We start from the raw sequence: 18,198 nt of genomic DNA, 5'->3' as shown, positions 1-18,198 counted from the left end.
TCATGTATCTTGGATAATCTCACCTCCTGAAAACTGCCATTCTTTTTTCTTTTTTCTTTTTCTTTAAATGTCCTGTAAAGGTAATGTAGAATGGCCTATATTTTAAAAAGATCAATAATACCACTACATTTGATAGTAATAATAGACACTGATTCCTAATTAGATTTCTTTAAGCTTGATGCTCATTACTTTTCAATGTAATTGTAAAAAAAGATTTACTTTACGACATTTGTAGTTCCACAGAAAAAAGCATATGTAGTACATAACTCCAAACCCCAAGCATAACCAAAATGATTTGTATGTCAATGCAGTTGAGAATAAAATATGGCATGACACCACAACATACATTTTAAAATGCTGATTAAATACATCTGGAGGATCCTTGTGGTGTATGCCGACTTGCTGCTCAGTGGGAGTTTACAAAAATAATTCTTGCTCTGACTGAGAGGGGAAAGGAGCACAGATCCTTTGGCTTTTTGAATAGTTGAGTATTGTTAGTTCTTGTAAGAGGTGTGACTGATTGATTTACTCTTATAGACAGTAAAGATTAAGAGGATGACAAATCAGCATTTGCTTACACAGCGCCTGGTGGTAATCTCCTTGTCTCCTTCGAGAAAGCCCCTAGACGACTCAAGCTCCAGCACTCATTCTGGCACAAGGAGGGCAACTTGTAACTCCTCTGACCCCACATTACACCAGAAACAACCAACAGGAGGACAACAGCATTGGATCACAGAGTTAATCTGAAAGAAAAGAAGGACGAATTCGACATCCTCTGCATAGAGATTGGGTTGTCATGTCAGAGCTTTCATTGAGGCACTACAGAAATCAATCAGTATAGAATAGGAATTACTTCTTGGAGGCTTCTTTTTTCATTCCGCTTCAACAAGTTATTGAGACTGACTTCATAATGGAGGACCACGTGATGAAGATGAAAATGTTTTCATCAGATACCTCCAGTAACTTCACACAACAAAGTGCAGATGGGACTGAAGCAGGTGAGTGATTCAATGTAATGAGCCGAGGGGAAATGTGTACTCAATGGCAGTGAATGTTTCATAGCTTTAAATGTATTTGATGAGAAGTACTGTTGTATGGTATTGTATGAAATAAGCTATTCATGCATGTTATTTTTGTTTTTGCTTTTGTAAACTCATTGTGGTTTTTTTTATACATGCAGATCAAATTATATGAAAATGCATTCATTAACTTATGATTTTAAAAGTAACAAAGCAATACCATGGTGTGATCTGCACTTAGAAACATATTACATACTTAATTACTGTCATGCGAGTGTTCGTAATTTGTTTATTCCACCACTGTTAATGCTTCAGATTTTTTCAAGTGAATTTTTTATGATAGTAAAATAGTTTTGACTAAATTAGAAAAGATCAGAATACAAACCAAAATTTAAAAAAAAGGTGGTAATGAAATCTTTATCTCCACATTTTATCTTAACATTCAAGACAATTAAATATATTCAAGGTGTTCATTACTCTCCTCTCTACAGAAAAAAGCCCAGGTAAAGGATTTAGCCAAGGCCTGCTCTGCAAAGTGTGCTCCGATTCAAGCAGTGGAAAACACTACGGCATCTATGCCTGCAACGGCTGCAGTGGCTTCTTCAAACGCAGCGTCAGGCGGAGACTCATCTACAGGTGAGCAGAAGGTCACAGCTGAGTGTAAACGTCTAGAGAACTGTATCTGACTGTAATGCGCATGTTGTATTTACTATTTATTTTGTTGACAATGTAGGTGTCAAGCAGGCACTGGCAGGTGTCCGGTTGACAAGGCTCATCGCAACCAGTGCCAAGCTTGTAGACTAAAGAAGTGTCTTCAAGCTGGCATGAATAAAGATGGTGAGTCATACTACAAATGTTTTAAAGTGTTAAAGTGTTGCAGGTGAGATTTTGGGGTACCAGCAGGAATAATATGATAATCAGAGGGATGCCTTTTGCAAGCACAATTTCAATTTTTTACTTTTAATGAGATTTCATTGTGGAAAATAAATATTTCAAAGACATTTTTAGGACTGAATTGTGTGTGAAATAAGGAAGCGAGACAGTTACTGAAGATTTACTAGATTTAAAATGAAAAATTTACATACTCACATCCCCACAAACTCCTGATCTAAAGCACATTCCCTAAAGTACATTATTCCTCTGTGGCTTTGGCAGCGGTGCAGAATGAGAGACAACCCCGGAGCACAGCTCACGTCAGTCTGGACTCCATCGATATGGACACAAAAAAGGAGCACCTGGCCACAACGCAGGAACTCAACTCCTCCGACACTTACTCTTCGGTTATCTGCAGACCAATGGTCACATCATCGGTCAACACTCCGGCCACCACACAGCCCTGCAACAACCAGAACAACAGCCACCGCTTCATGGTCAGCCTGCTGACTGCAGAGACCTGTGCCAAACTGGAGCCAGAGGATGGTGAGACGATTATTTTTGAAAAAGAGATCATTTATTTACCTCAAGTCACCCGCTTCTTTTAAAAAATAATAAGTCACTTTAAGTTTGACCAAAATCAAGTATTTGAATATTCAGACAGAATTAAATATTTGTTCAAATATCGATATGAAGCTTGTATTTACTCTTTTAACTAAATACTAGCTTCATATCTACATTTATTCATCACTTTATAAGTGTTATATTCTTCATAAGGAAACACGCTTTGTTGCGCAGGTAAATTGAATTGAATGCATGTTACAGTGGAATTAAATGTAGTTAAAACTAAAATACCTTTATTTGCATTTTGCAGTGGAGGAGAATATCGACGTGACAACGAATGACTCAGAGAGAGAGCAGACTCCCTTTGACTGTCGCCTGTCTCCATACACCTCCGGCTGTTCAGAGAGTGTTTATGAAATGTCAGCACGACTCCTCTTCATGTCTGTCAAGTGGGCGAAAAATTTACCAGTATTTGCTCATTTGCCATTTCGAGACCAGGTGAGGCGGACTGACCCAATATTTGCAGTTTCTGTTGGTACATTGATAAATTGATTGTGACACTGATATGAAACGTTGATGTTAAACTCCCAGGTGATTCTTCTTGAAGAAGCTTGGAGTGAGATGTTCCTTCTGTGTGCCATCCAGTGGTCTCTGCCCATGGACAGCTGTCCTCTTCTGTCTCTGCCAGATGTTTCACCCTCACAGCAGACCAGGAGCAGCCCTCACACTGCTGACCTCCAGATTCTGGAAGAGATCTTCGGGCGTTTCAAGTCCCTGGCTGTTGACCCGACTGAGTTCGCCTGCCTGAAGGCCATTGTACTGTTCAAGCCCGGTAAGATATAATCTGACGACTGTCATTGTTGTTGGATGAATTATATAACTTATCAATACTGTTTGAATCATTAATGTAGAGACACGAAGCCTTAAAGACCCAGAGCAGGTGGAGAATCTGCAGGACCAGTCCCAGGTCCTGTTGGGCCAACACATCCATTCAATGTACCCCAGCCAGAGTACGAGGTAAACCATGATTTCCTTTTTAGACTGATAACGTTTGTCTCTATTGTGTCAGTTCAGAAACATGAAGCTCATTCTATTTTGTTCTTGCCCAACAAGGTTTGGGAGACTGTTGCTGCTGCTGCCATCGCTCCACTTTGTGACTTCGGATAAAATAGAGCAGCTGTTCTTCCACAGGACAATTGGGAGCACACCCATGGAGAAACTGCTCTGTGACATGTTCAAAAACTAAACACAACTATAAAACAGCCTTTTAAATATCTCACTTTCAGAGTGTATGTTGTTTATATTCTGATTACGAATCCTGTAATGATATATATTTTTTGGCCTCAGAGAACAAAATGCTGAAAAAAAGTTTAATTGATTGACAAGCATAACATCAGGTAAACACGCTTTTGCACTGTTGATTCATTAGAGCATCTCAGTTGTCATCATTAACATCAACTTGTGCATGTTTCTTCTTTGTTTTGGGGGGGGGGGGGTGGTGTTGGGAGAAGATGTGGTGAATATTACTAATGTTTATAGAAAAGCTACTGAAAACACTGCATTTTAAAACTGTAACTAGACACCGACCAAGACTGCATTTGTTTGTATTAAATAAAAATTGAACTTTTGTATATGCATCAGTATTTCTGGTCATTTCTGGTCATCTGTGTGCGTCAACTCTCCAGAGCACCGCAATGTGGCTGTCCGCCGCATTCTAGAAGCAAGATGTGTCAATATAGAAAAAAATCAATTCCCCTAAGGGCATTAATAAAGCAAGATTAGTTTAGTTTAGTTTAGAAGAGTCCCTTTTGTGTGTTGAAAAACTATTAACAAATCCATCACCACCACGCACAGCCACACTTAATTTATGATACATTATAAAATGGATATGTTAGTACATCGCTTATGAATATGTAAAAAGAAATGTGGTGTTATTGTATTGCAATATATCAATATTTACATTTCTTTATGATGGTTATAAATGTGTGTAAATATTATCTTATTATATGTAAGTGTAAGTGTTCATGTCCATTTTTGTTGTGAATTAGTGCTGCACAAAAAACAAAACAAGTTCCTCGTATGTTGAGCATACCTTGCATTAAAAATCTTTCGGATTTAATTTTTTTAATTATTTTTAAAAGAAGTGCAGTGTGGCCACATCGGCATTAGGGGGCAGTACTAACTAAATTATCTTATGAGTACTCACAGACTTTAAAGAAGAAGAGCTGCAAACACAACACGGAAATGCTTTGTGGTTTCAGGTAAGGGGAGATAAACAAAGTGCACACAGAGTGCCTTGTTCATGTCGAACATACAGTTTTTGTTTTGATCACATCTACAGATGAAGAGGATGAATGAACTGAAGTGAACTCACGATGTTCAGGAAGTCGTATGAGCTGCTCCCTCAGAGGGACTACGTTGCTGCGAGGACTTCTGGTTTGTTTACGGACTCCAAGAGCTTCACACGCTCCTTTGACTTCATCCCCAAAATCTCCGAAAACGACTTCACTGGTAGGCACCTGCACAAGTGATCCTGAAAATACAACGCAAATAACAAAGACAACCATCTTAGACTATAAACCTGACTGCCAGGCAAAACACAGCGCACATAAATGCATGTTATTGCTGCCACACCAGCGAGCTGCACAGACACTGCACTTAAAGCTGTAAAGCTATTTCAAAATTAAATGTATTACCACAGCAGTGGATCGTAGTGAATGACTGCATGATTGGAGTTCATGAAGGGTGGCCATCAGCTTTATGAAGCAGAGCTCATATGATGTCATAGACATACCTATACAGCTTGCCATAATTTAAGCAAAATTAAAATTGTAGAGTATATCTTTGGTTTAAATTCTAAAAACCTATCACAACTTATCCATGGGAATCGCTCAACAAGTTTTACGTTTGACTAATTTGAAAATAATTCTGATTAATATTATTTTAATATTCAGTTTTGTTTTAAACATATACTACTGATGTTTATTCCAATACCAATACAAATATTTACATCTATGAAAGCCTAACAATGTGAGAACTTTCCTATCCAGTGATTAATTTTTTCAAACTTTGCCAATACAGACAATTAGTTGAATTACAAAACCAGAAATGAAATCACTAAAGAATTATTAAGAAGTTGTTCTCACCCCTTACTGATATTAATACTTTTTCTGCTTTCTTTTCTCCCAGACACCTCTCAGGGATGGTTGTCATGGATCATTAACCTCATTGTCATCTTCCTTATTTATATCTGCACCTTCATAACTTTTCCGATATCAGGATGGTTTGTATTGAAAGTAAGTGGTAATAGTTTCATTATTCAACACACATGACAAATGTACTTTGTACTCTAACAAACTACTTTCTAAATAAAGAATTACCAACTTGTTTTTTTTTTTCTGTAGACTGTCCCAAACTACCAAAGAATAGTCGTTTTCCGTCTGGGTCGAGTTTGCCCTCCAAAGGGCCCCGGTATTGTCCTTGTTTTGCCCCTCATTGATCAGTGGCAAAGAGTGGACCTACGGACCCGTGCTTTCAACACCCCTCCTTGTCAGGTAAGCCACCACTCTCTAAAATTAAATTAATAAATTAGCTTAACAAATGCAAGGAAGCAAAGACATCAGGGTATCCAAGCCTAAAGGAACAAATGAAAATACGCTACGCAAGAAAGTGCAATTAAATTAATGCTGGACCAAAAAGTTCACTTCAGTCAAAAGTGCAGATACAAGCTCTCCTTTATCTCATTGTTGCTGATCAAGTAAATTGAGCTTCAGTCATGTAAAAAAAATATTAGGACACCCAGTTAAATGTTCAGTTTAATATCAAGAAATGTTCACATATTGATGTCTAATCATGTTTTTATTCATCTCTGGAAAAGAGTGATTTATTTGGAGGTAAAAAAAAACTGCCTTATTTTAATCATTAAACAAATTCTATCAACAAAAAAGGAGGATTTTCACTGAGGAAAAAGGACACCCTACCCACCAATAACTACTGTTACCCTCAGTGGCTGAAATAGCTAAATCCTGTGATTACATTTTAGGGTTTTGGAGACATCTTTTGGCATCTTGTATTGTGGATGAATGGGTGAACTTGCTCAGACAGCCAGACCTCGGCATGTTGGCAGTTGTTTTGAATGTCCTCCACTTGCAGACTATTTTCCGTACAATGGATTAGATGATTTCAAATAGTTTTGAGATCTTTTAAAGTAACTTAGCAGACTCATAAGCTGTTAAAATCTTTTATCCGAGGCAGTTCTTTGAATCACACCAATGGTATTCAACAGTCAGGAGCACACAAACTACACTTCTGAGGATTAAATAAGGCCAGCCTCCTACAAAATGCTCAGTTGCAATGTTCTCATCTAATTTGATACAACAGTGTGTGATTTTAGCTATTTTGGGTGGGAAGAAATGTGGGGGTGTCCTAATTTATTCCTCACCAGAAATGGTGTTTTTTGTATTTACATTTTACAGAAAGTTTTAAAAAGTATTTTCTTCAGTTTAAATTGTTTATTTATATTATAAAAAATGTTCAGTATTGTTAAATTTGACATTAAATATCCATATGTCTAAATATGTTTAAAAAAAACAAACAAGCAGGATTTTGTAGCTTTTGTCAATATTTCTGTTGGTTGTGTGTGTTTTACTTTGTCCTGCAGGTGGCAGTCTTGATGCATGATTAGCAGTTGAAGACTATTTGGGATGTTTCAGTCCTGGCAACCAACATTTCTTAATTGATTTTTAAGATATTGAGAATTTGGATCATTACGTCTGGTGTGCAGCTTGAATCTGTGAATATCCCTCAACAGTCTCAATGTTTAGTTTCTCTATGTCATCTTTAATTAGCTGACATACTAATCAAATAAATTCTTCTTTAAGACCCACTGGCGCAAATCACAGTCAACTATATGGTCACCACTCTACAGAGAGGCATACAACCACACGTTGTCACATTGACACTTATGGAAAATGTGGGTTTGTAGGGTTTTCCAATTCAACCAGGAGAATAAGCACACCTCAATTCTCCACTCAGAGCCAAACCCACTGCCTTATAATGAGACGAGAGCTCTAACCACATTTTTATTTTCCTAATATAGGTCACAACTCGGGACGGTGGCACGGTGTTGGTGGGCGCAGACATCCAGTTCAGGATCTGGAACCCCGTCATGTCAGTGTTGTCAGTCCAGGATTTGAACGCCTCCACCAGGATGACGGCGCAGAACGCTTTGACCCACAGTCTGGCGAAAAAGACTGTCCGAGAGATCCAGACCGAGAGAGTGAAACTTGGGGAGTATCTCGGGGTGAGTGTACATTGGAGCTGCGCTCTGTTGGGTTTTTGCTGCATCATTTAGTTGCTGAAACTTTGTGCTTTTTCTCTTCAGGTGGACATTAATGAGATGACTCGTCACTGGGGCCTGGAGGTGGATAGGGTAGAGCTTACACTGGGCTCTCTACTCAAACCTCCAGAAGAAGCCCCCTCTGCGCCCCTCATGATGCCTCCATCTGTACCTGGACTTGAAGGCATCACCGGCCCAATTCAACAATTGGCTATGCACTTTCTGAGCCACAGTGGGAGTTCACAGCCTCCCCAGGGTAAGACCAGACCAGCACAACTTGTTTTGGCTCTTTTGCACACGATACGGATGGGTCTGATGTCAATGTATACCATTTTCTCTACAGAAGACTGCCTGACATATGTAGATGAGGCCAACGGTGCCTCTAAGGCCATCATCGCAAAACCAGGTTCTGTTGAAGAGCTGCTCAGCAGGGTCAAGCTGCTGCTCTCAGAGTCTTTGGTTCACCAGGTTGGGGCCCGTTTCCAATTTCACATCAGCTCAGGAGATGGACAAGAGGACAGCTACTACATGGACCTGAGCCAAGGTGATGAGTCCCAGATGGATCTGTGAACGAATGCAAACTGTGCTAAATGTGTAAAATACTTTTTAACAACAAGATAATATAAAACATCTCTGTATCCCATTCGTGTTCTGTAGGCAGCGGTGCAGCTGGAGCAGGGTCCTTGGTTCAGGAGCCGGATGTGACTCTGAGCATGACTGACTGTGACCTCCTGGCCATGTTTGATGGGACGCTCCAGCCTTTCTCTGCTTACACCAGTGGCAGGCTCAGAGTTCAGGGAGACGTTACAAAGGCAATGAAGCTGGAAGAAGTCATAAAACTACTCAAACAGCATCCACAGTAGAGTTATTTATGAAATGTTCAGTTGTACTGTAATGTAATGTTTTTCATCTATAATTATTACATTTGTTATGAAGTGAATTTGGGTTCTGGTTGTTTTTTTTCCCTACAAGCCGAAGCAAACATACTTTTATTTAATGTTAGCTTCAGTGTAAAAGTCCCTTGAGCATCTGACGCTCTGTGTTTATAAAAACATTGTTTTAAGAAGCTATCAAAAGAGATAAAATATGCAGTTCAGAGCTCTACAGTGCCGTATACAGACAAAATGAGCAGTGGTATGTCCTGTTAGGCTGTTAAATTTACCGGAGAGCCTTGATCAGCGCAGCAAGGGGGGGCGACCGTAGACCAGCCTCCTGCCTCCTTCCCTCGCACCAGATGTCCCTGGGAGAGCCAGAGGAGCAGCTGGAAGGTAGAGCAGAGTGAACACTTGGTTTCAACATGGCCAGGTGGAGTGTGTGGCGCCGCCAGGTGACATTGCCTCTGACCTGGGGAGAAGATCCGGCAGCTCCAAGTGTGCGATACAGCAGCAGCACGCCGATGATCAGACAGGTCTACTCAGAAAGCAGCACCATCGTCAGGCCTTTTAATGAGATTCCCGGACTTTGGAAGAACGGCGCAGTCAACTTGTACAACTTCTGGAAACTGGACGGCTTCAGAAATCTTCACCGCATCATGCTGCAGAACTTCAACACTTTCGGACCCATCTACAGGTATGGCAAGTGAGACAGTCTCGTGTATCTAAAAAAATGATAAGCTCTTCTACATGAGGCAGATCATCAGACAAAACATATATGATGTTGAATAACTGGAGTGACGCAATGTTGTAGTCGAAACATGAACGAATGAAAAAAATGATTGTGACCAACATGCTGCAAGGTCTCATATATTAAAAACAAATGTCTGCTGTAGCATTTTTGCCTCTTTTTCTTCTTTCTTTCCACGTTTCAGAGAAAAAATAGGTTATTATGAAAGTGTGAATATCATCAACCCTGAGGATGCTGCCATCCTGTTCAAGGCAGAGGGCCACTATCCGAAAAGGCTCAAAGTTGAAGCGTGGACTTCATACAGAGACTACAGAAATCGAAAATATGGAGTTCTACTGAAGTAAGTGCTACAAATACCCCTCTTCTTCTTTTGTCTGCCTTTACAGATTTGTAAAGTTTATTTAAACGCTTGCTACGTTTTGTAAGAAACTATGGCCCCACATGTGCTTACCTGGTCAAGTAAAGGCTTAATAAAGAAATAAACAAAATAATTCTAATGCTTTGTTTTTATATCTATAAGTATTCTCTAATTTATGTGGATTTAAATGACCAAGTGACATTTTTTCCCCCCACAGGAATGGAGAAGACTGGAGATCAAACCGTGTTATTCTCAACAAAGAGGTGATTTCTTTGAAGATGCTGGAAAACTTTGTGCCTTTACTGGATGAAGTGGGCCAGGATTTTGTGGGCCGAGTTCACAAAAAGATAATGCGAAGTGGCCAGAACAAATGGACCACTGACCTCTCCCAAGAGCTCTTTAAATATGCGCTCGAATGTAAGACTGGCAGTGTTATTGTTCACGAATAAACTCAAGGTTTATAGCACTCAAGATTATTCCTCTCATGCTGCTTTGTGTTATGATTGCTCTGTCCTACGCAGCTGTGAGCTCCGTGCTGTACGGCGAGCGTCTTGGTTTGATGCTGGATTACATCGACCCCGAAGCTCAAAACTTCATTGACTGCATCACCCTCATGTTTAAGACGACCTCACCCATGCTCTACATACCTCCCAGTCTGCTGAAGCTGGTCGGATCCAAGCTGTGGCGGGATCACGTGGAGGCTTGGGACGGGATATTCAACCAAGGTGGGACACAGAGGACAAAAGTGCTGCACATCGAATGAGCAGATTAGTAACAGATATAACAGTTATAGTAACCGCAACAGTTATAGTCCGGACATTTTTAAAACCTGGTTTCGTTTGGGTACTGCAGTGTAGCTTCTTATGTCATTCCTATTTTTTGGGGGCGCTTCAGCCGATCGCTGCATCCAGAACATCTACAAGAAGCTGCGCCAGGACACGGGCACTCCAAAGAAGTACCCTGGGGTCTTGGCCAGCCTCCTCATGCTGGACAAACTGTCCATTGAAGACATCAAGGCCAGTGTCACTGAGCTCATGGCAGGAGGTGTAGATACGGTAAGAAAACAAAGAAATATCGGCGTGTTTTTTTTTTCTCCAGAAATGGGACTTTGTTTAGGTCTATTAAGAGTATTTTGTGTTCGTATTTCAGACTTCTATAACGCTGCTGTGGACGCTGTATGAATTAGCCAGACACCCCAACCTTCAGGAGGAGCTGAGGGCCGAAGTGGCTGCAGCTCGAGCTGAAAGTGATGGAGACATGCTGGAGATGCTGAAGCGGATTCCTCTGGTTAAAGGTGCTCTGAAAGAAACACTGAGGTGAAGGAAATTCCCATGTGAGATGTTCGTGTAACTGTTGTTCAGAACATAATCATAGATATTTGACAAAATTCCTTAAGTATTTTACCAAAAGTCGGTCTAACCCTTAATAACTTGTAGGTTTTCCGTTGCTCTGTGCTTATAAAAGCATTACTGCATATTGAACTGGTTATTTGCCTCTTTGCTTTCATAAAGATTTCTCCTATTTTTTTTCCTACTGATTCTACAATGGTGATTATCTTGTTATACATTTTTAATATTGACATTTTTTTTGAGAACCCATTATTTTTATGTGATGTTTTTGTTTTTAATTTCTGTGGGGAAAAAAATCATTACTCCTAAATTTAGCTTCTTTTCTCAACTGTGAAAATAAATGTGCACATTTATGTATTGGGTTTTTACTTTTTTCCCCCTCATACCTCAGGTTACATCCAGTAGCCGTTAGCTTGCAAAGATACATTGCGGAGGATATAATCATTCAAAACTACCACATCCCAGCTGGGGTAAGACAATAAAATGTAAAAATTTAGTGTTTTGTGAGAAATTGCTCCTAATCAATTTCTTTTTTTTTTTTGTTAGACACTGGTTCAGCTCGGACTGTATGCAATGGGCAGAGACCCCAAGGTGTTTGTTCGTCCTGAGCAGTATCTGCCCTCTCGCTGGCTGAGGACTGAAACACAGTACTTCAGAAGCCTGGGCTTCGGCTTTGGCCCCCGCCAGTGTTTAGGACGCAGGATAGCTGAAACGGAGATGCAAATCTTTCTTATCCATGTGAGAAATGCAAAAAAAGAAAATGTCACCATATTTTGTGATAGTCTCGCACGTCACATTTATCAATGGCATGTTTTGTCGTTTACGTTGCAGATGCTGGAAAACTTCCGAGTGGAGAAACAACGTCATGTGGATGTGCAGAGTACCTTTGAGCTTATTCTTTTGCCTGACAAGCCAATAATGTTGACAATCAAACCTCTACAAGCTAGCCGGTAATGTCAAGAATCAAAAGACTTGGTGACAAGTGAAGCTCATTCTGGAAGATTATTTTTTCCACAGTGTAACTTGAAGAGCTGTTTAAAGCGCCACAATATAAACACTGAAAAACATCTTCCAACATCTTCCAACATCAGGTATTGAGGGAGACCAAGAAAACAAGACTTTAGGAATAAATCCAAAAGGTACATGAAACAATTACCTCAGTAATCTAACAATAAATATACGTCATGCATATTACCGGTGAGTGTGTAATTTGATTGAAACATTTTTTTCTGCATGTACAAAATGCTGTAAAGCCACAATGCAATGTACCTTAATCCACATGTACATGGAAGAAATATTTCAGAAAATTCATCTGTGCAATCTAATAATAAACAATACAACAGATCTGATGCATCCTTCCTTCCTTTTTTTTAATACAGCTTTATTCAATTCAGGGTTGTCGGGTGTTGAAGACAATCCTAAATGAGTATGGATGAAGACAAGGTGCGCCTTGGACAGGTTACAGCTCCATCCCAGGGAAATCAATTACACATGTTGACAATATATTTACAGGCAATTTAAAACCAAAAATGTACCTCACATCCATGTTATTGGACTGTTCAGTGAAACTGGAATACCAGAAGTAAAACCAACCACAGCCACTCAACTGACACAACTATGTATACATTTATATATAATTTCATATATTAAATTTGGGAAAAAAGGGGGGGTGGATTAATATAATTGTATAATATATTATTTTTCTGGGTCATTAATTTGACTTGGCATTAACTTTGTGGATTTCTGCTTCCTACATCTTCTCCAGTCATTACAGAAACCTGCTAACTAATTGAAGGAACATGATGAAGGATTGTCGTGGACGTTCGGACAAACCCGTGTCTCTGCTCACTCAGTTTAATCAGCATTTCCTGCTTCTGTCTCCCCCATAATGTAGCATTCTCCTCGAGCTGTACAGATTTAAACAAAACAAAAAGCATATACTTACCCATCAATAGAGCTGAACAATAGTATGAAATGTATATTAAAACAGATTTTTTTTGTTTGTTTTGCCTACGTGGCCTTCCAGCATTTTGATCCTTTCCTCAGCTTCCTCCAGTTTGCTTATTAAACGCAGAATCTCCTGTGCTGACAGTGTCTCTTCTGTCTGAGGGGTGGTATCACACCACACACGCACGCACGCACGCACGCACGCACGCACGCACGCACGCACACGCACACGCACACGCACACGCACACGCACACACACACACACACACACACACACACACACACACACACACACACACACACACACACACACACACACACACACACACACACACACACACACTTCAGACTAGACCATGCTTGATCAAAATATAACGTATTTCTCAAAACAAAGGCACTCTAATCTGAAGTCAGTCCTGAATGCTGCCCAGAATGTTTAGTTTGTTCAGAGAGTACCTGTGCCGGCTGCCGTATGGTGACTGGGGCTGTCTGACGAATCCTGTCCAGTTCATTTCTAAGACGGCAGTTTTCTGCTGCCAAGGCCGACTCTCCCTCCACATTTCTGCGATCGGCCTCATCTGGGAGCATTAAAAAGAGGTAGGAATTTTCCAGATATTTCAAATTGTTTTCTAAATATATGTACACGGTCAACCAACATTTATCCCTTCACATACCGTACCTCTTTGCACTTTCTTCGGAAGCTTTTTGTCCTTTCCTTGTGTATTTGTTTCTTTGAGTGTGTGATCCAATGCTTTCTCCAACTTTTCAATGACCTGAATGTAGAAAGATTTCATCCCAACATTTTATTTTATCGACTCTTTCCGAGAAAGAAACATTTGTTGTGACATGAAAACATTCTACCAAGACGTGTAAAGTGGACTGAGTTGGTGACTGTCCACCTTTTCTTGCTGTTTCACTGTGACCTCTAAAGTCGCCATCTTGGTCAGGCGTCTGTGTTGACGCTGCAGAGCCTCCTGTTGCTGCCGGTGGACTCTCTGCAGCTTAATCAGCTCCTTTTCCATGTCATTCTTCTGCACATTCAACAAGACAGAAATATTAGAAACCACAGCCACTGATCGAAACTGTTCCTCTTTTCTATGTATATTTTGCGATTGGTGCATCTTCTCACCCTGATCAGCTCATTCTGCAGCCGCTGGATCCTGTCCCTTTGCAAGGATTCCTTATTTACTTCTCTGGCCTGCTTGAATTTCAGAGTTGCTTCAAAAGGACAGAATAATCGCACAGTGCAGCATGAATCTGGTTAATGTCACAATTAGGTCTGTCACTTGTACACAGGTCTGTGTTTTTTCTCATATGTACAATAGAAAAAGCAAGTATAATTAATGTTTGAAATGTATATTCAATATTTTCTATAATATTTAAAGTTTAGATGACTGACATGCTGATGTTGCAGAGTCGGTTCGAAAAAAATTTAATTGAACCATCTGTCAATAACATTTTTGGAATTAAAACGATTTTCCATCAGATGAGACTTAAATCCAGTCACTCTGCTTTTATACTAGCGAAGAGACCTTCGGGAAACATCCCTTTACTGAGGGTCACAAACTGTCCTTCAGGAGATAAGGGTTGTACTACCCACAGTGCTTATCAGGGTCCATGGCCTAAATGAGCCGTCTTATCACAAAACCGCACAGTCTGCTTGGGAATAGACACTCACAAGGATTAGCAAACGCACAGGGAGCCTTCCTCTCCGCCGTGACTTCATCTGCCAGTGAAATGACCTTAAGTCCGCCAAAACTTGGAATAATCTGGCTGGATGATTAACTGTCTGAAAATAAGGAATCAGCACATTCTTCTGTCTTTAAACTCAACTTCTGAGAATATTTCTAATTTATGGGTGTTGACAAAAGATTGGTGTTGTTGAATACTGACTGCGAGGGGCAGTACCCTGCCTATCTGACGTCTACCTACCAATCCTTTCAGCAATCTGTGCCTTGGTCATGACGTCAATGTCGGTGTCATCCAGCAGATTCTGGCCGAGGCTCTGGTGCAGAGTCAAGTCGGTGCGGAGCTGGCTGTTTTCTGCCTCCAAAAGCACCACCTGGGTCCTCAATGTTATGATGTCTTGTGCCATGCGACTCATTGCTGAACGATAATGTTCCACCTCCTGATGGAAAGATTTTAGTAAACCGTCTAGTAGTAGCAATGTAACAGGAGCAAAGGCAGTAATGTAGCCTGCCTTCAATCAAAGTAAGTCCAACAGCAACCTGCCACTGTAATAAAAGTTGGTTAAAGTGGCATAGAAGACAGGAAAATTATTTCTAGATACATTCAATTCATGACGGCTTCATCTTACAGTATGAACCTGACTTCATACAGTTCTGCAACATTTTCTTCAAGCTTGAACTTACCATATCATATGCAAGATTTTTAAGATATTAATATAGCTATTTATCAATGAAGACTAAAACGTTTCTGTTGCATTTTCAGGATATACAACTGGTGAGGAGGGGAAATACTTATTTTCCAGAGGCTGACAAATTATAGCCGACAAATAAACTGTTTAAAGGCAGTTTTGTAAACTGGAAGCAATGTCATTTATGCACATAAGGTGGCAGTATCGATCCGGTGTAATACCCAGTTTGTTTTCAAACCTGTATGAATTCCTATCAGAGTTTTAACTTTTTGTTGTTTAATAAGTAAGTACCAAGTGCTGTAAACAATGTGTTTACTATTCTGTCAGTTTTTTTTACTCAAATATGTAAACTAAAGTAATTTATTACACATTGTAACGTTTAAGTTTTATATGTACTATAAAGACGGCTGAAAACTGCTACCATACCAGTGCTGTTACCATGCACTGTGCAATTATTTTCAAGTAGGTTTACAGTTTATTTTGGAAGGGTGTTCCAGAGCTGAAGACAATATGAAGAGTTATTGTCGAGTGGTGTGATCACCACTAGATGTCTCCTCAACCCTGTATGTTTTCATAGTCCTTCAGGATGCAGTCAACAGGATATTCCGGTGAACAAAAACATTCCTGCAGCAGATTCATATTTCATGAACAGGTTTTCACAAGGCTCAGCGTCTTGATAATTTATCCTGGTTCTACATCAGGAAGAGACACAGGACATAACCTGCGTGGAAACAGCAATGTGGGACGTTTACATAATTTACTGTTAAAAGTTTGGGCATTAAACTATTCATGATCGTAAAGGTCTTTTGTTTTGGAGCTTCATCTGAGCATTTTGAGTGAATCCAAGTGGATTCAGAGAACCTGATACTATGAAATCCTGTATGCCATTGGGTGCAATGACAAAACTAAATGTGCTGAATGTAGTATTTCAGCATGATGGACAAAGGAAGGAAATAAAAAAATAAAGCAGATTTAAAAAAAATTAATAAATACTGATATTCAAAAGAAGTGAAGTCAGAGCTGCATAGCCTGTATTGTTACAGCGCTGATATCAGAAGATCTTTCTGTATGGGGACATTGTTAAACAGCATACTCTCATTGTCCTCTGCTCTGTCACATGCCTCCTCCATCATGTTGAATAGATACAAGTAAAAGCAGCCTAAGAGCGGGGTCCAGCCGCATGCATGAGGGGGTGTCGATTGGGGGGGGATTCCAATCTCAGATGGTGTGGTTGTGACTCCCGTGGGACACCAGGGTGAAATTGAGCATCTAATTGAAAGGGCAGGGACGAGGTGACAATCATGACTGTAGATGAGATGGTGGTCTCTGCTGGGGGCCCACAGGCGTGATGGGGAAGGACAGCTCCCCATGATGAGTCTGGAAAGTCCTTTTATGTGTCAAAAACAGGAGGGAAATCTCTGCTGGTGATTTCTAGGAGCCCTCTTCACTGTATGATCTGAAGATACTAAAGAGGCATTGCTGTCAAGTATACAGTTATTTCAGGAAAACTGCTTGGCAGACAAAAAAAACCAAAAACGGCTAGACAGAAGTGTGAGGGTGAGACATCTAATCATTATATTATCTTCGTGTGACTGTCTTATGCATGCATTTTTTTTATTTATTATTTAATAAGCCACCATAAAATGCACAAACAAATTAAATTCCCACCAATCCACCGATACAACACTCTGAATACAAATTAAAGAGTGAAAGACTCACAGCGCGAGAAGGAAAATGTCAAGTTATGCATAAATCACGCAAAGTTTCGGCTTCATCAGCTTGGTCGTCCTCAAGTGCAATCAGACTAAACAAATGTTAATCTATTCCACTCTTCACCATTTCGTCACAAGTGACAGCTTTGTGTCGCATCTCATCTGCCTTCCTCTGTCGCTGGTCACTAACTGGACGTGGCAGTGTGGATTGCCTCGCTGATTGATTGAACAGTTAAGCAATTGATCATGTCCATTCACCTTAGTTTGGAGGTCAGAGATCTCGGCCATGTGGGGATCGTCGTCAAAGCCATGGAGGGGAGGTCTGATGCAGATACACATGTGATAATGTCAGTGAAGGGTAACACTTAATGCATAACATTTTTGAAACAGCAGTTTCATTACTGTCATGATAATCACATACATACCGCTTGTGTGGCTGACGTACTTGGTATGTGTGGTTTATGTTGGGTTTGTTGCCCTCAGTGGCTTCTGCCCTCTCAGCTGGTGTCTGCTGTTCCTGCTGTGCTGCGGTCCGACACCCAGCCTTTGCTCCGGTTTGGAGAGACTGGCATTTTGGCAGAATCTGTGCCAGGGCATCATGTGACGGGAGGTTGTACGTTTCCCTCTGAAAGTGGAGAACTCGTATTGTTTTTCATTCATTTCAACAAGATATCAAAGAATTTGCTACATTAATAACGTGTTTGCCCTCTGAAGCTTAATATTTCCTCAGGTGGTGCACGGTGTGAAAAGTTTAGAACCACTGGCAGAAAGCATAGTGTTGCCCTCAGGCAGTAAACCACATTTCTCTACCTGACACTCTGCCTCTGATATTTTTCATCTTTTTTTTTTTTTATGTCACTGGTATGTTTCTGTCCGATCAAATCAGGATTTGAATTGGGTGTGTGATTTTGTTGGAACAAAGCTGCATGTGACCCAATGAGAAACGTGAGATTGAAACTACTTTTTTCAAATTGGAATTAATTGGTGAACAAATATTTTTCATTCATTGCCTCAGGCCAACATCACGCAGATGTATCA

General features: G+C 40.3%; 3 protein-coding genes across 3 annotated transcripts; all 3 read left to right on the top strand.

Moving 5' to 3' along the window:
• Window positions 1-910: 910 nt before the first annotated feature.
• LOC308136407 (photoreceptor-specific nuclear receptor-like) lies at window positions 911-3,702 on the top strand (the record flags this gene model as incomplete). Its single annotated transcript, XM_080504745.1, has 8 exons — window positions 911-998; window positions 1,511-1,655; window positions 1,753-1,856; window positions 2,175-2,438; window positions 2,767-2,954; window positions 3,048-3,288; window positions 3,368-3,473; window positions 3,570-3,702. 8 exons carry the CDS (start codon window positions 911-913, stop codon window positions 3,700-3,702), a joined length of 1,269 nt encoding a protein of 422 aa, XP_080360871.1.
• Window positions 3,703-4,800: 1,098 nt separating this feature from the next.
• stoml1 (stomatin (EPB72)-like 1) lies at window positions 4,801-8,657 on the top strand (the record flags this gene model as incomplete). Its single annotated transcript, XM_080504744.1, has 7 exons — window positions 4,801-4,967; window positions 5,646-5,752; window positions 5,861-6,010; window positions 7,555-7,758; window positions 7,840-8,050; window positions 8,138-8,338; window positions 8,452-8,657. The coding sequence occupies exons 1-7, from the start codon at window positions 4,832-4,834 to the stop codon at window positions 8,655-8,657; spliced, it is 1,215 nt and encodes a 404-aa protein (XP_080360870.1). The 5' UTR covers window positions 4,801-4,831.
• Window positions 8,658-9,091: 434 nt separating this feature from the next.
• On the top strand, window positions 9,092-12,078 carry cyp11a1.2 (cytochrome P450 family 11 subfamily A member 1, tandem duplicate 2; the record flags this gene model as incomplete). The annotated part of the gene is made up of 9 exons (XM_080504371.1): window positions 9,092-9,363; window positions 9,602-9,757; window positions 9,993-10,192; window positions 10,297-10,500; window positions 10,670-10,830; window positions 10,925-11,091; window positions 11,516-11,594; window positions 11,671-11,862; window positions 11,956-12,078. 9 exons carry the CDS (start codon window positions 9,092-9,094, stop codon window positions 12,076-12,078), a joined length of 1,554 nt encoding a protein of 517 aa, XP_080360497.1.
• Between the last annotated feature and the right edge of the window lie 6,120 nt (window positions 12,079-18,198).

The sequence above is a fragment of the Blennius ocellaris genome, assembly GCF_963422515.1.
Source record: "Blennius ocellaris genome assembly, chromosome: 11".
NCBI lineage: Eukaryota > Metazoa > Chordata > Actinopteri > Blenniiformes > Blenniidae > Blennius > Blennius ocellaris.
This window is presented reverse-complemented; position numbering and strand designations above follow the sequence as displayed.